This window comes from Diadema antillarum, unplaced genomic scaffold (assembly GCF_040938485.1).
Source record: "Diadema antillarum isolate AM-2024a unplaced genomic scaffold, OU_Dant_1.0 scf00000109, whole genome shotgun sequence".
Classification (NCBI taxonomy): domain Eukaryota; kingdom Metazoa; phylum Echinodermata; class Echinoidea; order Diadematoida; family Diadematidae; genus Diadema; species Diadema antillarum.
Window position 1 is genome coordinate 249,066 of NW_027270998.1, and position 18,258 is coordinate 267,323.

Sequence of the window (18,258 nt, forward strand, 5' to 3'; positions counted from 1 at the left end):
TTTAACATGTTTAATGCGTTACAAATTGTACAGTTTGCACCTATTTGGCACTGCCCCTGTGCCTCATAGCTGACTAATTCTTTACTTTTGTATCATTTTCTTTCATATGCTTTCCCATTAAAGATGTAAGACAGGAATTTGATTGAAATTTGACCACAACGAAAACAGAAGATAGAAGTGTTCACAAGTTAATAAAAACAAAAACATTAATTGTATACGGGGGTGACGGACGACGAGCGAATTAAAATCTTGGTCGTTCAGTTGACTCACGCTCAAGTATAGTGTCTGTGTGATGACACTCTTTTCTCTGTGTTTAAAACAGGAGCACCTTTCTTTTGCACTTTATGTCAAGCAAACTGTTATTTGCTGTATATAGTAATACTAGAGGGTTCATGCGTCCACTGTTTATAGTCTCGAAAACACACAGTGTTAACATTCAAGTCTAAAATTGCGTGCTCTATTGTCATTGATCATTTACATGAAGATCCTCGCGTGAATAAATGCACCAAACTTTTGTCATTATTTTTACTGGACTTGTAGCTTGGAGTGAGAAAAAAATACATGATCGATTTTTATCTTGAGAAATATCTCAATCTGAGCAGTAGTTGTTTCATGCATGCCCTAGTAAATGTGCGTTCATGTTTTTAGCCCTGTTCAAAGCTTCCGTACTTATATTAAATTTGTCTGACGATTCTATGTTGAATCATCAATGTACCTTTTTACAATGATTTTATTCTTTTTAATACCCGTTGTCTTCTCTGTTTGTTTTGTTTTAAAAACAGATTGAAGATCTGACGTTGAGTATAGGGGACTTATATCTTTATAATCCATACCAATTCTGTACGAGAAGAGATATGGCCACATGGATCTATAGTATACCGCGTCTTTCACGCTTCAGTGTGAATGACGGCTTCTTGACCCGTGAATTCCTCTCAGCAGCCACCGAGATGGCTCAATCTTGTCAGGTATGTCACCAGTAACTACGCACAATTCACATGTTATTTTGACATTGAAAATACCTGTGACCCTAACCATTTTGTCTTCATTCTTAGGATGAGAACGACTGAAACACGTTTTGATGTGCTATAGTTTAATATCAAAATTTCAATAATTCTGCACAAGAACTGATCACGAGTCTTTCTTAAAGTCGTTTCTTAGCCTAGGTACTGCTTTGTGAAACACCCCCTGATTGCCTAGAGGTAGACCATTTTTTGCCATAAACATAACCTGAAAGACCACTTGTCAGGTAAGACTTATGTCCTGGCAAATAATTCCTTGCATGGTGACCTCAGTCTGTGAGCGTTTTTCTCGTCTGTATTTATATAGCTGGTCTTCCCGACATTGGCCCCTATCATGAAGGAAAATAGTAATCAAAGCGTGGCTATTATATTTATGTTACTCATATAGTAGTATCAGCAAACATTGGTATGGTCGTTATTGTTGTTATTGTTATCATTATTAGTAACGCTATTGTAATGATCGCCTCAGTCGGAGTAATATTCAGTTATCATCATTCTGTCCGCTGCATGCATTTCACAGTAAGTTATCTCCAATGCTTCTCAGAGAATATAAAGACGAGTGCACTCTTTATGCAAATTTTACTGGTATTCAAGTGACAGGCCTAATTGCCAGTTGAAAAGCAATCGTCTCCTTAACTCGATGACCCCATGAGATAAAGCGAATTGATTTGTTTCAGCATTTTATCTCTTCTAATATTACTATGTTGATAAACAATGTGCCACTCCAAGTATGATACTGATTTTATGAGTAACATGAAGTTACCTAGTTTACTCCTATTCGGCACTGCCCCTGTGCCTCTTGGCTGACGAAATCTATACGTTCGTACATATTGCTTTTCATAACATGTTGTCTATATCTAAGATGAAAGAGAGGGTTTTGATTGAACTCTGACACAACAAAAATTTAAAGGACAAATTTCACTTTTATACGTTTTTTTCCTTTTCATGTACGTCGCACGAATAAAGAACTAACGGCAGAATTTGATTGAAATATAACCACGATCAAGACAAAAGACAAAACTGTACAAAACTTTACCCTCAATTTACGATTATCAAGAGCTCGATGACGGATGACCAATGAGAGACTATCGTAATGGGTCCTTTGACTCACTTAAATAGCCATACACATTTCCCCTTGCTTTAGAGCCAACAGCCTGTCATTTTCTTTCTGTATCAGAAGGTCCATGAGTTCAAAGCTCAGCATCCTGAAAACAGAGACAATGGCAACTTTTCCGTCTTGAACCTCACACTCTGGTGCTAGGAACCATTAATCAGAAAATCCTAGCCTGATGAATTGTACCAATCTGTTCCCTGTACTGAATAACGCCTTACTGTAAAATATTTTATCAAATCTCATTCAATGAAACTTTTACTTGAGTTTATATGTAGGTATAGGGCCTAAATTCTTTGAATTCTGACTTTTGCATTAAGTTTGCATTGATCATTCCAATATGTACCTACATTGAATTATTTATGCTGTTTTTGTTTTTGTTTTTATTTGTCAACTATTCCATTCCTTTTTCACTCTGTGGTTTTTGTTGTATTTGTTTAAAAAATAGATTCGAGACCTGACGTTGACTTATAAGATAAGGAGAGAGGAAGATCTCTACGAATTCGAATTCTGTACGACAGAAGGCCTAGCTCGATGGGTCTGTACAATGCCACGTCTTTCGCGCTTCAGCCTGAAAGTCGACTTCACAGACATGGCAGAGGGGCATTATCGGGTAGGTTACTGTATTTGTGACTTTGTACGCAAAATTCATATTTGTCGGTGCAAATTATACCTGTGAGTTCCGGCTGTTCTGGATTCTTTGATATGACTACTGATTTTCTGGAAATAGACAAATTTCCGTAAAGAATAAACAAGCAAAAAACGAATTTACCAAATCTAAGACCTTCGTCTGAGGTATCCACGTGCACATTGACCTCATTTTGTGAGCATTTCCTTGTGTATGACGATAGTCTTTCCCAATATTAGCCCTCAGAATGTACAGAGAAGAAGATGTTTTCAGAATGTGATTATGCATGTTATTCTAATCAACACACCGTTGTTGTTCAGGTCAATACTGATAAGCATTAAGTACATGTACTGTACCATTATTCTGTTGGAACTGTTGTCATAACATTAAATGTTGTTTTGTTAGTTTTCTTTAATATCACTGGTATCATTAATATTGCCATCATTATTCTGCATACGCTGCTTGTAACACTGACTAGTTTACATAAATGCTACCCAGAGAAGAGGATAGGTGCACTCTTCTGATGGGTGAAGGTTTCATTGAAATTACTTGGGTAATGGTCAGTTGTAAAGTAACTGAGTACCATATTTGAAGAATAGAAATTTCACGACACAAGTTAGAGCTATCACATGCAGTAATATTATGATGGTGGTTTTCTTTCTCCCTGCAAAATGGAATACTTCTTTGGGTAGTAATTGGTTTATCACTTTTCATGAGTGTCAAAGAAAATATTGACCTTTTTACCCCGGACATCTTCCTTAATTCGGTGCCCAATGAAATGAAACAAGGAGGATTGTATCAGCATTATAGAATCATACCAAAACGTGTACAAGATAGCAAAATAATCCCTTACTATTGTTTTTTTCCCCTGTTACTACACGTAGACTATCATTTTCTCCATACATCATGACTAACAGGTCATATCATGCCAGTCATAGACAGAAGGCGTGGGATACACACACTTTTTGGCTCTACGAAAAAGAAGAAAGGGAGCGGGGATAGAAAACCCGCAAGAATATACTCATAACTTTGGAGGGTTTAACCTCGAAGGGGGGGGGGGGGCATTTAACCTTGATCCATCTAACAAGATGCACTATACTTCCTCAGGCAGTTAGGTGAAACTTTTATATGTGTATAGTTACCACCATGAATAATTTCACATTGTAATATGGGAACAGAGTAATGACATATAATATATTTTGATATGTGCTTTCCTTCTCCAGATCCGTGAATGTGTTCTGGACTTTGGCAGCAGTTCATTTTCAGAGCCGGCAGAAGCAAACTTATATCAATTCCTGAGTCGCATCTGCCATCTTGTACGTACCAATCTCACATGGCCTGAAAGCCTGCCAGGGTCATTCGCATCACTAGCCACAAGTTGCAGTGTAAATGTAAGGCAAATTGATATACGTATTACTATGAGTATGTAGATATTTACTGTAGATGTTCAGAATGGTAGGCCTACAAACCGATATCACTGTCAGTACATTGAACAAGTTCACTCTATGTGAGGGCAAAGGGTCTTCAGATATCCTCTGGCATTGTTAATAAGAAAATTTTGAATAATACTTCCACTCTAGTGACTCGCATTGTTCTTAGCATTAACCAAACAACTTCCTATGTATAGTAATGTCTCCCTGACACTCTGTTCCTCAATCGGTTCAGTCTATCACATGAAAATGCATCGAAGTGTTTTTATTAGCCACAACACGTATATCAATCCATTTAATCTATTTTCGAGAAAAACGAATCGATTTGGTGACAGAAAAACATGAGAAAATTCATTCTAAAATGCAAGATCTTTGTTATTTTCACAAAGAAATTTCATGCACATATAAACATTCAAGTACAAATGAATGAAACATAAACATTCATGTATATATACCGGGGTAAATTAGGTTCTAAATCGTCTATTTTCATGTTTGTATGTTACAGCTGAAGAGCATCACTATCAATGGAAAGCCGAGAAACGAGTTTCTCACTGACAGTCAACAAAGCGCGACACGGGTAAACATTTTATTTTTCCGTTTCGTGTCTCTGTCTTTTTCGTAACACATAGAGGAAGTAGATTGTGTCACACTAATTCGTAACTATATATGGTGAGCCTGTGTTAAACAATAATTGAAAGGTTAGTAAGAAAGACATAATATTAAAGAGGCTGATACATAATTGTGTTTATATAACGTTTAATACCACGGGCAAAGCTTTTCTATTTCCAGTTACTGTTATTTCAGCCTCATTTTATCCCGTGCACATTATTGTTATTATCATGATCATCTCCTTTCATTATCATCTTAGCTCATAACATTATTAGCTCACCTGAGCTAAAAACTCAATTTAGTAGTTAGCTATTGCGACCATTTATTGTATGGCGTCCGTCGTGTGTATTTTTTTTTATATACACTTTCACCGTCCTCCTGAAAACTCCAGACGGATGTTCACTAAACTTGGCATGTAGCATCTCTGCTGTGGAAGCTTTTGAATTTGTTGAAACCCCCAAAATTAAAGAATCTTAAAAAAAAAAAAAAAAATCTTCAGAGCCAGAAAGGTAATGGAGCTAACTCAGTTGAGACATCCAATCGTGACTGTAGTTTTTTTCCTCGTAAGTTTTGCGCAAACTTGATACCAAACATGTATACACCGGATGCTCGGTTATGGAACATCTATTAAGATTACAAACAAGGAGATTGATGTATATAAAGGGTGTCATTAACAGGCCATCTTCATTTAGAGGTGTTGGCCTCTAGAACCTTGAATCTCCACCTGCAAACTTAAGGATCTGTTGAAGTGCTTTCATTGTATATTCATCATTGAATGAGACATCCAATCGTGACTGTAGTTTTTTTTTCCTCGTAAGTTTTGCGCAAACTTGATACCAAACATGTATACACCGGATGCTCGGTTATGGAACATCTATTAAGATTACAAACAAGGAGATTGATGTCAAGGGTGTCATTAACAGGCCATCTTCATTTAGAGGTGTTGGCATCTAGAACCTTGAATCTCCACCTGCAAACTTAAGGATCTGTTGAAGTGCTTTCATTGTATATTCATCATTGAATGAGACATCCAATCGTGACTGTAGTTTTTTTTTCCTCGTAAGTTTTGCGCAAACTTGATACCAAACATGTATACACCGGATGCTCGGTTATGGAACATCTATTAAGATTACAAACAAGGAGATTGCTGTATATAAAGGGTGACATTAACAGGCCATCTTCATATAGAGGTGTTGGCCTCCAGAACCTTGAATCTCTACCTCCAAACTTAAGGATCTGTTGAAGTGCTTTTGTTGTATATTCATCATTGTATTCTCTAGCCTCATTCTAAATTTATAACGCAGAGCCACAGTGATTCTGGCAGCCCGGAATGTAAGAGAAGACGTGAAACAGACCACGGTTCTGGACAAGCATGTTCACCAGCTCTGCATGAACCTGAGATGGGGAGGGATGAACCTGTTTTACAGGAAATGGCATCTCGAGAGGACCAGGAAAGACAAACTGTCACACATCGGGAAGAGGAGCAGGACAGGCCAGAGAATGAAGTCGAGCCATCAGTGCATAACATAGAGTGATGGTGTATAGAGTGACAAAGTTGGTTTAGGAGTTTGATGAAGCAGGGACAAAGGTGGGGAAAGACAACCGTGAAGGAAAGGGTGTAGTGAAGAAGAAAGAGGCGATGGGATGAGACATTGGAAGAGAGTAACAATGCGATGGAAGAATCGTCAGACGGTTATCAAATAATTCTGGTTCATGGGACATTAAACTAACACTCAATCGGGGGAAAAGCGGGAGAAGGAACAGTAAAAGCGGACTAAAATGAGAAAAGGCAGTGAAATAAAGACACCATCTGATGGACGATGTTACAACGAGTTTTAGAGAACATCAACTAATTGGATGTGAACATAAAAAGACGTCTGATGGATATGCAGGGACACTGATGACAATTGAATGACGCGCGCGCGCGCACAAACACACACACACACACACACACACACACACACACACACACACACACACACACAAACGGATAGTAACTCATATCAAAGTTGTATTGGGGAAAAAAAAATAAGCAACGTTGGAGTGAAATTTCCAATATTCTGAGTGAGGTTGCCTGATAAGGTTGCGAGAAGTATACCGTACACCTCCTACGGCAGCTCTACGCATGTGTCTAGGCCCTACATGTGTGTGTGGCTTTGATATTCATAACTTTGAACAATGTTCTTTAGAGGTTTAGCCAATGTAAACAAGACTGCAACTATGCATTAACATTCATTTCTTTAATATGGTATATAACTTTTTTATGGTATATATCAAACCACGATGTTGAAAATTTTCCAGCGTTTTGGAAACCTTTCAAGTATCTCGCCAATATAAGTATGGTAAAATACTTTGCACAACCTTAATAATGACAGACGGGTTCCATATGAAACACGTACTTAATCATACATTTTGCGTATTATTGTAGTCCTCTTTGGAGAGACTTCCCCTACGCCTTTGCAAAGGTTCCCTGATGGGTAGAGAGTGGGCGCCATTTTGAAGTTGAACAGCTTTAACGATATAGGTTGCCTCTCTTGCCTCCTTGGAATGCGATAGATTGCGCTCTATACTGTATGGATGCCTGAGTAGTACGGCTGCGGGACCTAGTTGGTTCTGCAATGTAATTACCAGCATCGTTTGATCATGTGGTTATTACGTATTGATGATGAAAGCATGCGTTCGAACAAACCGTTATAACTTTGATATTGTAATCATTCATTCGTACTCAAAATGGTATAGCCAGGTTATCACAATGAAGTGTTTTACTGGTATATCACAATCACAATCTATAACCTGTAAAGCGATCATTTTGTGTATTTTTCTTTAAATTTGGATTAGTGAAATAGTCAAGCATCGCAACATTTTCAAGTATGAGTTGGCGTTTGTGTGTATTATAGGATGATGTTTTTGTTCACATCCCTCTTCCAAAATGCCAAGCTTGCCCAGGATGATTAGTGAATAAAACCTGTATACGTGTTTTATTTTTATGGTTTATGCATACAGTGTTGTTATCAAACTTTGAACTGTATAACAGTCACTGTTTAAGAACACATCCGTGTTTATTGTTGTTTCTTACAGTCATATAAATGTAGAATGTTGTTATCATCAGTCACCTTTCAAATGAGTTTGAAGAGATTGCGATTAGCCATATATTCATGTGTTATTTTGTACACCGGACTAAGCGTGCGAGGTCAGTCCTACCCACAACAAGAACTTTTCTTTCCTCCTTAATTTTCATTTTGTGTAAGGCTAATTAATTTATTTATAGTCTTCAAGGTTTACCTGCTTGAAAATGCCACAAATTCACATGACCTTATGTGCTTGAAACTTACATGTCTGACATGTCTGTGGCTTTAATGTAACGTGTAACAAACACGTTGAAAAGAAGAGATAAGACAAATAATGAAAGCCGTGTTTTACCAACATAATGTGTTCCGACCATTTGTGCTTTGTTCCTTAAAGAAGCTTTGTGGTCGTCACAATTTAACATAAATGAATTTCTGTCTTCCGTCTTTCCGTGTCTTGTGTTTATAAAGTTAAACATTTGACGTCCAACAGTTTTCGCTGATTGTATAAAATGTTGTTCGATAATGTACATACCGAGGTTGAAAGAAAATTGAAGGTTGGCACTGATAACACGTGACTCTTCCTTGCTCCTTTTCACTTTGTCGATATCGGAGTTCATTTTGTATCTCTTTTTTTTTTCACCCCTCTGTTTATACATGCCTATCCTTTACCGCCATAGAGTAAGGCATAAACATTAAAAATTCCACATTTCTACGATTTCTCTACCTTAATGTTAGCAGTGTATCTCAGAAAAGGAAAAAAAAAACTTGATTAAATGAAACGCAGCAATAACTTTAGAAGTGGTAGAGAAACCGCTTAATCATTTTCTCGAAGAAACACAAAATATCTGGTAAATGAATAGCGTAAACAAAGTTTCTCATGTTTTTCTTTCGTACATATCAAAACTGTGTCAAGAAGAGTATCAGGTTTGGCAGTAGAAAATTGTCGCTCCTTTATAACAACAAACTTTATGAGGTTGTACAGTTTGTTCGCTGTAGATGTATAAAGTGAAGTATAGTATTGAAGTATTATGTTATGACATTGAATGTACCTGTCCTACCTTTGCACGTTGTACAAAGCGTATAATAAATCCCTTGTCTTTCTCTTTTGTCGCCAGCGAAATATTATTTTATTGATATTTTCATGTGATGGATATCATACAATAATCATCACTTAATTGTTAATTCGAATTTCATCGTTACACACTTCACTTTGTTGTGTACTGTGCTTGGATGTGCAGTGTAAGTGTTATGTGTCTTATAGCAATTTAGCAGTTGCATATACAATGTACATGTAAATAGAAACTACTGGATGAATAAATATTTCACTTTCATGTTATATATATATTACGTATATATTTGGTGTGAATGACAATGAAAGAATCAGTCGTGTCTTGTTTAATTGTAGAGTAATATTTTGAAGGATATATTGATATGTAACTCGTGTTATTATCACTGAGTTATCACTCAAGTCCGAATTCCAACAAACTTTATTTTGGCTGTATAATGTGTTTGATATTATAGGTGTGTCTGTGTCTCTCCTTCCCTCTCACCATATTCACAATCATGTTGACTCTGGAAATGCGTTTTAACTCTCCTATACTCTTTTATATGTTTGAATTATCTGTCTTGCCTTTCCGCATGTACCACGTATAACAGTATGGTCATTTTATGACCTACGCCATGATAGGTTTGTTATAGTCACTAAATGTAGCAATGCGTATTATCATTGTATGCGATATATCCTGGATAAAATTCGAGCGAGGACAGTGATTAAAGCAAATATTTAGGAGAGACTTCAGTTCTTTGTCACCTCCCACAACTTGCATAACTGTGTGTTTGTTGTCATCAAACTGATAATCTGTAGGGCCCTATTATCTGCTAATCAGACTTCAAGCGGTTAACATTTCTGTTATACTATCATCAAGTACTTGTATGTATTGGCGACAATATTACTTGAGCGTTCTTCGCTTCCTTCACTTTTTATACGAGGCGTTGTCGATATTTTGTTATATTAATTTTTCTTTGATTTTTATATCCAGGCCGTTCCCCACATTGTGGCTATCATGGCCATGCAGAATATCATAGTTAACAACAGATTCTTTCACCAAAGGCTCAAGAATCACTATCGGACATGAAGTATTATTTACTTTGATGATCTTGGCCATCACAATTATTTTCTCGTTTCGTACTCTTCATATTAAAATGCATCGTCTATATTCTTCCTTTGTGTAAAACAATGATTGAAATATGTTATATGTAATCGGTTAATTGAAATGAAATCTGAAAATAGAAATACTCTAACAGTTAGTTCACTTGCTGTCTTAATGTTAGCAGTTTATCTCAGAAAAGAAACAAACAAAAAAACTTGATGAAATGAAACGCAGCAACACCTTCAGAAGTGTTAGATAAACCGCTTCATCATTTTCTCGTGATCGCTTTGTCACGTGATGCCAGAGTAGCGGCAACGCATTTCAGGAAGCTCTCGAATATACTCAAGATTTTGGTGGAATTACGCTAAATTTCTTCAGAAATACCCGCAATATGGATGTGAGGAAAAAAGAAAAAAGGAAATTTTCGACCTCACACAGCCACCAAAAAGGGGTCAAATACGTCCATTTCGAGGAAGGAAGCAACTCAAGGTGTGGCTAAGCAAGCTTCTACAAATGGCGCCACATTGACACAGGCACCTACAGGCGCCTGTAATCTCGCCGACGTCTCCACTACGTCCAGTGCCAGCGATGTTTCGCTGATAGAGGCCAGTGGCCAGCCGGTCGCTGCCCTCTAAGTCCCCCCTGAGCTGTCTTCGTTCATGAAAGAAATGAGAAGCATGTTCATGAACTTCACCACGCAAGTAAACTCGAAACTCGATTCTGTTGTCAACGAAATTACAGTGATGAAGGCTGAACTTGCAAGAACGAAACAAACCGTCTGTGAATTGGAGACTGGATTGACAGATGCATCAAATCGACTGCATGATGTTGAAAATGACGCCATTCCAAGCATGCGAAACTACATCGACAGCAAAATTGCTGAGCTTGACGAAAAACTCACCCTAAGTGAGATACACGACAGAAAGCAGAATTTACTCATCTACGGAGTGTCGTGCAAACCAAACGAAGATATCCATGAAACAGTGAGTGACGTCTTCTGCCATCTTCTGAACATCTCCCAGCAGGATGCTAAACGGATTCCGCTCGTGGCCGTCCATCGACTGCAACAACCGAAGCGAGGCACTGCCGGGAGCACCTCGGACCTCCAGCCGCCTGCCATCATTGTACGTTTCGCTCGGATGATCGACAGAGACCGGCTCCTCAACGCGTTCGAGCACCGACCCCGTCAACCGCGCCAGCAACCGGCCCCTCCAGGAAGCGACCAAGCCATCGACCCGACCGCGTATAGCAGAGTGTCGATCCGCACAGATTTGCCACCTAAGATGAAACGCGAAAGGGGCAGACTAGCATCAATAGCCTTTAATCTTCGACGAAACAACAACCTTTCTACGAGAATCAAGATATCCGGCACACAAATCCAGCTCCAAACTCGGAAAAAAGTCAGAAATGGAGAGCTGGGCAAGATACACGGAGTAATCTACCTGCCATGTAACGTATAAATCCCAGCTTTCAGCATAGTCAGTCAAGGTCATATTGTTTTTCCTCTTTATCCATTGTTAGCGTTCGAATTCTCAACAAAATGTATGTTCTTCACATTTCCTCCGATATTTGTCTTAAAGAAATATCATATTGACAAAAGATGCAGAAGTATATTTCCTTTTTTTGGGGGGGGGATGGGATGTTGATAATAAAAGTGTGTTTGCAAGATGAAATAAGTTTTTTTTTTGTATTGTTGTTGGTTTTTGGTCTGAGCAACAGAAAGCATCTCATATAAGCCGTCACATGAAGTCTGTATTTACTACCGAAGTGAAGTATGTATTTACAGACATGAAGTCTGTATTTACTACCTAAAACGTAAGAGTTTTAATTCGCTGAGCTAGCACGAAAGCGACCATACAATATTGAATCTAAATTGTAGTCTACAGACCATCATGGTAAATTGAACGTGAAAGCCTCCTATATAATGGCGGCTGTATGCGCATTACAGCTATGATTGTCCTCTCTCCTTTTTTCTTTCCTTTTTTTTTCTTGGGGGGGGGGGGGTAGGTGAATGATCTGTTTACAAAACAGTCCCGAGATGAGATTATATAAACTTCAGTAACAATTTACGAGTATTCACTTACTTCCCCCATAATCTGTGTGTATGAAACTTAGAATGCATTTGCAATGTGTGAAATTTGAAGACTGCTCACATCTAACGTGAATTGTAAAGGACAGAAGTTATTTTTCTGTCACATCTGTATATTCCAGTTTATCACATTTAATCCAGGTACTTGCCCGATACTATCCTCATGGGGCAACCATGAAACCTAATTGATAGCTCTTTTATATTGGGTTTTACTTATTTTTGTACTCTTAGTACCGATAAATTTGTCAAAGTATTTGTGTACACCAATCTTTACACCTTTACCTTCTTTACACCTCGAAGTCCCGCAATTCCTTTTCACCCTCACACGGCCTCCATCCCTAGCACCCCAAATAAGATCTGATTCTTATACATTGAGAAACGCATTTCTGACCTTTCTATTCGATACATAAGATTGTTTATTTTCTAAAGTAAATATTCTCAAACTTCGCACACCAGCTGTGAGGATGAGGAAGGGAGAGTATAGCTTGTCAGGTGTGTTGTATGCAAGAGAGGACAATAGTTCTGGGGAGTGTGACCAGCAAGTACGCCTTATCTCTACTTTCTTCATTGTACATTGTTTTCTTTCTTTTTTTTAAGGGGGGGGGGGGGTTGAACTCCACTCACCTTCCTGCACAGTTGCTTGAACTAGAGGTTGGCATTCTGTACACACATGTAGCATGTCAGCCGTAATTACGCCGGAATTACTTATGTAACAGTCCTCACTAAAAAGGCGCTCATACACTAACATCGTATACAATGTTATTCTCCCGTTCACACTGTCATTCTCCCGTACACAATGTTATTGCAGAATTGTATTTTATTCTTATCCTGGGATGCTGATGACACTGAAATGTATTTTTGAGATAAGATAAGTTTTGACGTTGGCATTTGCTTTCGTTCTGAACAACAGAACACCTCTAAGAAAAACTCACACGAAGTCTGTATTATTTACTGAAACCGCGAGGGTTTTAGTCCACAGCATCTCTTTCATGTGCCTTCATATATTTTTGTACTCTGGATACCCATAAATCTGTGAAAGTATTTGTGTACACTAAATTTTAATTCATTTCGAAGTTCTATAATCCCTTTGCAGATGTGTGGTACTGTACGGAAGGACAATAGTTTTGGTTGAGTGTGAGCATCGAGTACGCCTTTATCTCTTTCTTCCACATACATCGTACTCTTTTTCTTGATTTGAACTCCACTCACCTTCCTACGCAGTTGCTAGAATTAGAGGTTGGCATTTTGTACACACAATATGTGGCATGTCAGCTGTATTACGCCACTTATGTGACAGTCCTCATTCAAATGCGCCCGTACACTTATCAGTGTACACAATGTTATTCTCCAGTTCACAATGTCATTCTCCGGTACACAATGTTATTACAGAATTGTATTTTATTCTTAAGCTGGGCACCATGGTGAAAGGAATAGAAAGCCACCAATGTAATGGCGGCTTTATGTGTATACAGCTATGAGTGCTTTTTTGGGGGTGGGGGTGGGGGATGTGATCTGTTCGCACTTTTGTACCAGTAACATCAACTTGAAAATCAGTTCCGAAATGCATGTAATAGACGAAATATTTCATTATATATAAAATTATGTGATTATGTAAACCTCAGCAACAATTAATGAGTATTTACCTACTTCCCTCATAATCTATTTGTAACATGTGAAATTTGAATCCAGGTAGCTGTTCACATTATTGAATTGTAAGGAGCAGAAGTAATCTTTCTTAATATCTTCATACTCCCGTTTATTATACTTAATTCTGGTATTTGCCTGGTACTGTACCCTCATGGGGCTTTGGAACCTAACTTTGGTCCCTTTTATAGTGTGCCTTCAATTACTCTTGTATTCTTAATACCCATGAAATTGCTAAAGTATTTGTGTAAACTATACTTTAATTCACCTTGAATTTTTGCAATCCTTTTCACCCTCACACGGCCACCTTCACTGGCACTCAAGAAAAGAGCCGATTCTTACACATTGAGAAACGAAATTCTGACGTTTTTATTCAATACATAGGTTTGCTTATTTTCAAAACTATATATACTTTCAATTTTCACACACCAGCATTAATCGCGGTAAGGTTTGTTGAGTGTCATTGAAGGGTGGAGTGCTGTGGGGATGAGGAAGGGAGAGTATAGCTTTGCAGGTGTGTGGTATGCTCGAGAGGACAATACTTCTGGTGAAGTGTGAGCATCAAATACGCCCCTTTAATATCTACTTATACATTGTAGGCCTACACTGCTTCGGTTTGAACTCCACTTACCTTCCTACACAGATGTTAGAATTATAGGCTTGCATTCCGTTCACACATGTAGCATGTCAGCCGTAATTACGCCACTTATGTAACAGTCCTCATTCAGATGCACTCGTACTCTCTCTAATCAGCGTACACAACGATATTCTCCCCAGTCATCGTCCTCCAACATGAATGTTAACAACTGGTAGTTTTAGAAATGTTATTTTAGCCTTATGTCCATACGTGGGCATTCGGAATGCAGAATGCCGAAGTTTTGTAACCACAGTGAATAATTTGTTCTCTTTCCAAGATGCTTACGATTATCTAAATCACACAAGAGAGTGTTACCAACGCATTTAAACCACTGTGTGAGGTTGCCAAGCAACTCTTTTTTCCCGGAACTTATGTCAATTCCTCACTTCTATTCTTTTTATAATTATTATCATTGTGTAATTTCCTTGGTACCCACAGGCCATCTGGAGCCACCTTTCATGTCACTTGCCGAAAATGTCCTGACATACTTGCATAGTTCGTTTTGTATACGTTGACTCTAGTATACGTTGACTCTGGTTCCCAGTAGACACAGCATTTTTTTTTCTCTCTCTCTTTAGTTTCGCACATCACAGACATTTAAGATGTCAAACTCATCAGTACTGCCCTCTACAGGTGCCTTCGTGGACACAAGCAACGAACATCACGTTCACCCTTTGATCCACAATACAATAGACACAGCATTCAATTCAATTAACGATGATGACTTTTTTGATACGACCGGGCCTTCTTTGGCAGAATGTGAAGCAAATGTCACTCAAAATGATACTTTCTTTGATAATCATGTTTCAGATAGTTTTAATTCATTGTCGCAAGAATTTGAATATGATTTTGACGTAGAAAACCAGTTACAAAGTCCATCTTCTGAATATCTCACTCTCAACCAGTTTAATAATGTTGTTAAGGAGTATGATGATACCACCTTTTCTCTTATACATTTCAACATTAGAAGTATTAATAAACATTTTGAAGAATTGCAGTTGTTTTTGAATAAACCCATCAGGCAAAAATTCTCAGTGATAGGTTTGACCGAAACCTGGCTTTCCCAGGATTCAAGTCTTCCATACGCTCTCGACGGATATGATTTTGTCGTTAACAACAGGCAACATAGGGTGGGTGGGGGCGTTGCGTTATACGTTTCACAAATGTATGATTATGTAGTTCGTGATGAGCTTAACAGCATGACTGATTCGATTGAATCTCTTTTTATTGAAATATCTGTTCCTGGCAGTAAGAATATTATCATAGGTGTAGTATATAGACCTCCTAATACAAACACTAAATCATTTTTAGATTATTTTTCGGATTTGGTGAAGAACCCAATTTTTATTCACAAAAAATGCTTCATAATGGGAGATTTTAATATAGACTTATAAAACAAAATAATATGTCACAAGATTTTTTGGAAATATTTTTATCTGCTTCTTTTTTGCCTTTGATATCTAAGCCCACACGAATAGTTAATGAATCTGCCACCCTTATTGATAATATTTTTTTGTAATATTCTTCCTCCTCCCGATTCCCTTATACTACTTTCAGACATAACAGACCATTTCCCCATCTCTACTAGTTTCTCTTTAAATGATAGTATTGATAATAAATATGGTTGTTTATGGAGACGAAGAATCACTCATGAAAACATAGCCAGTCTAGGTGCTAGTTTAGACATGACAGACTGGTCTTGTATCTTTGATACAAATGATGTAAATTTGTCTTTTGAATATTTTATGCAGAAGTTTCTTCGACTCTTGGATATCCATATTCCAAAACGTAGACAAAAACAATCTGATTATAAAAAAATACCTAGGCTCCCGTGGATCTCTAAATCACTTTTACGTTCAATAAACAGAAAGAATAATTAGGTGATCCGAGTATCCTCTCGGATCACCTATTGTATCTGTACGGATTCTTTCTTCTTCTTCATTTCTTTCTCCTCAAATCTTGTGCAGCGGTTAACTCAAAAAGTCCCCCACCTATCACTTTCAAACTTATACCATGTATGTATCATGTCCTAAGGACGACAGATCTAGTGTATCAATGTGATCAGTTGACCGTGACGTCATTATGACGTCATTATCTGAAATCACGTTTACATCAATATCTCATTAATGGAACGGAATTTTTGAATGAAATTAAGATATCAAATAGTTCAAGTCAAGGTCTATTGATATATTTCATAAAATTTGGTCACGTTCATAGTAAACTAGCGCGTACGCGCGCGTTGAAATTTAAACATGCTCTAATCAACCTCAAAATTGTTTTGCACACGTTTTAGATCATTTACAGCATTTCAAAAAAAAAAATCGACGGACGCGTACGCGCGCGCGCATATACGCACGCACAGCTCATATGCAATAGAAATTTCCCGTTTTATCGCACGGATCGAATGTCTGAAATGTCAAGGAATATTTCTACCAAGTTTCAAGTCGATCCGACTCAATATGACGTCATACGGGCCAATCAAAGTTTAAATTCCGCGCGCGCGTCAATGGCGATATACAGTGCAACTATGCCAAAAAACCGCCAATTTTAAATCCGATTTTACTCGTCAGGATGGACGGTGACCCCCCATTTTCTTTACATATTTTGAAAGCTGATGAGTTGTACATGTCATTTCATGGGGTGGTAATGCTGACAAAATGATCAAAAGATATCAAATTTCTTAATAAAGTAAAAAAAGTGAATTTTCAAAATGACGTCATCAAATTTCAAGTTTATTCGAGCATATCTCACTAGTCCTTTGTCAATTTTCACCCAGATTTCAGTATATTGTAGCTTATTTAATGTTCTTACAAACAAAAAATTACAAAGTTTTGATTGGATAACGGTATCACCTCGTAAAAATGGATTGAAAGTAATCTTGTCAAATTTGACCAGTTTACGTGTTATCTCTACGGGAGTGCAGTTTTTCTGGAAATGAAAATTGACATGACTATCTTTATCGAGCACTAGCTCACTTACCCTTCGGTAAATTTCTCCCAGATTTTAATATGTTGTAGCTGAGACTTTACGCTACCGTGAATGTGCCCTTCATTTTTTCATACGCTGTCGGGATCACGTCAAAGATTTTGGTTGAAATTCAAGCTTATCTTCGATGTATTGAGATATTTCTTTCTTTCTGCAACTTTCTTTGCAATAACTCAAGAAAAACGGCCTCTATCACTTCCATATTTTGCACATGTTAAGTTCATGTCACGTAAATTATTTCATAAAAAAACAACTACTTGATCAGACACCATCTTGGGTATGTAAATTAGGGTCAAAGGTCATAAGTGTTTCATCCTGTATCTTAGTGAATACCTGTACTATCTTTCCCATATTTTGCACACGCAAAGACCATGTTACAAGGATCATTTCACAAAATAACTACTTTTTACTCAGATGCCATCTTGTCTGTGCAAATTGAGGTCAAAGGTCATATGTACTTCTTTTTGTATCTTCGTTATGACGTGTTATCTCTATGGGAGGGAATTTTTTTAATGTGAAAATTGACATGATTGTCTTTATCGAGCACTAGCTCACTTACCCTTCGGTGAATTTCTCCCAGATTTTAATATGTTGTAGCTGAGACTTTACGCTACCATAACTGTGCCCTTCGTTTTTTCATACGTTGTCGGCATCACGATAAAAAAACTTGGTCGAAATTAAAGCTTATCTTCTATGTATTGAGATATTTCTTTCTTTCTGCAACTTCCTTTGCAATAACTCAAGAAAAACACGCCCTATCACCCCACATGTTTAGTTCATGTCACGTACATTATTTAATGAGATAACAACTACTAGATCGGACATCTTGGATATGTAAATTAGGGTCAAAGGTCATAAATGTTTCATCTTGTATCTCGGTGAATACCT

The 18,258-nt window shown here is 37.6% G+C and overlaps 2 protein-coding genes and 1 long non-coding RNA gene across 3 annotated transcripts in view; all 3 read left to right on the forward strand.

The window, feature by feature from the left end:
- The window catches only part of LOC139719343 (uncharacterized), a 48,895-nt gene extending 48,766 nt beyond the window's left edge, over positions 1-129 (forward strand). Inside the window, exon 11 of the mRNA XM_071630758.1 lies at positions 124-129. Within this exon, the coding sequence (XP_071486859.1) occupies positions 124-129 (6 nt within the window). The remainder of the gene's footprint in view (positions 1-123) is intronic.
- Positions 130-3,986: 3,857 nt separating this feature from the next.
- LOC139719323 (uncharacterized) lies at positions 3,987-6,198 on the forward strand. Its single transcript, XR_011710097.1, has 3 exons — positions 3,987-4,149; positions 4,694-4,765; positions 6,102-6,198. It is a non-coding gene; the product is annotated as an uncharacterized lncRNA (long non-coding RNA).
- A 4,494-nt stretch (positions 6,199-10,692) lies between these two features.
- Positions 10,693-18,258, forward strand: part of LOC139719344 (uncharacterized) — a 28,607-nt gene continuing 21,041 nt past the window's right edge. Inside the window, exons 1-2 of the mRNA XM_071630759.1 lie at positions 10,693-11,464; positions 12,561-12,646. Coding sequence (XP_071486860.1) covers positions 10,693-11,464; positions 12,561-12,646 — 858 coding nt within the window. The remainder of the gene's footprint in view (positions 11,465-12,560; positions 12,647-18,258) is intronic.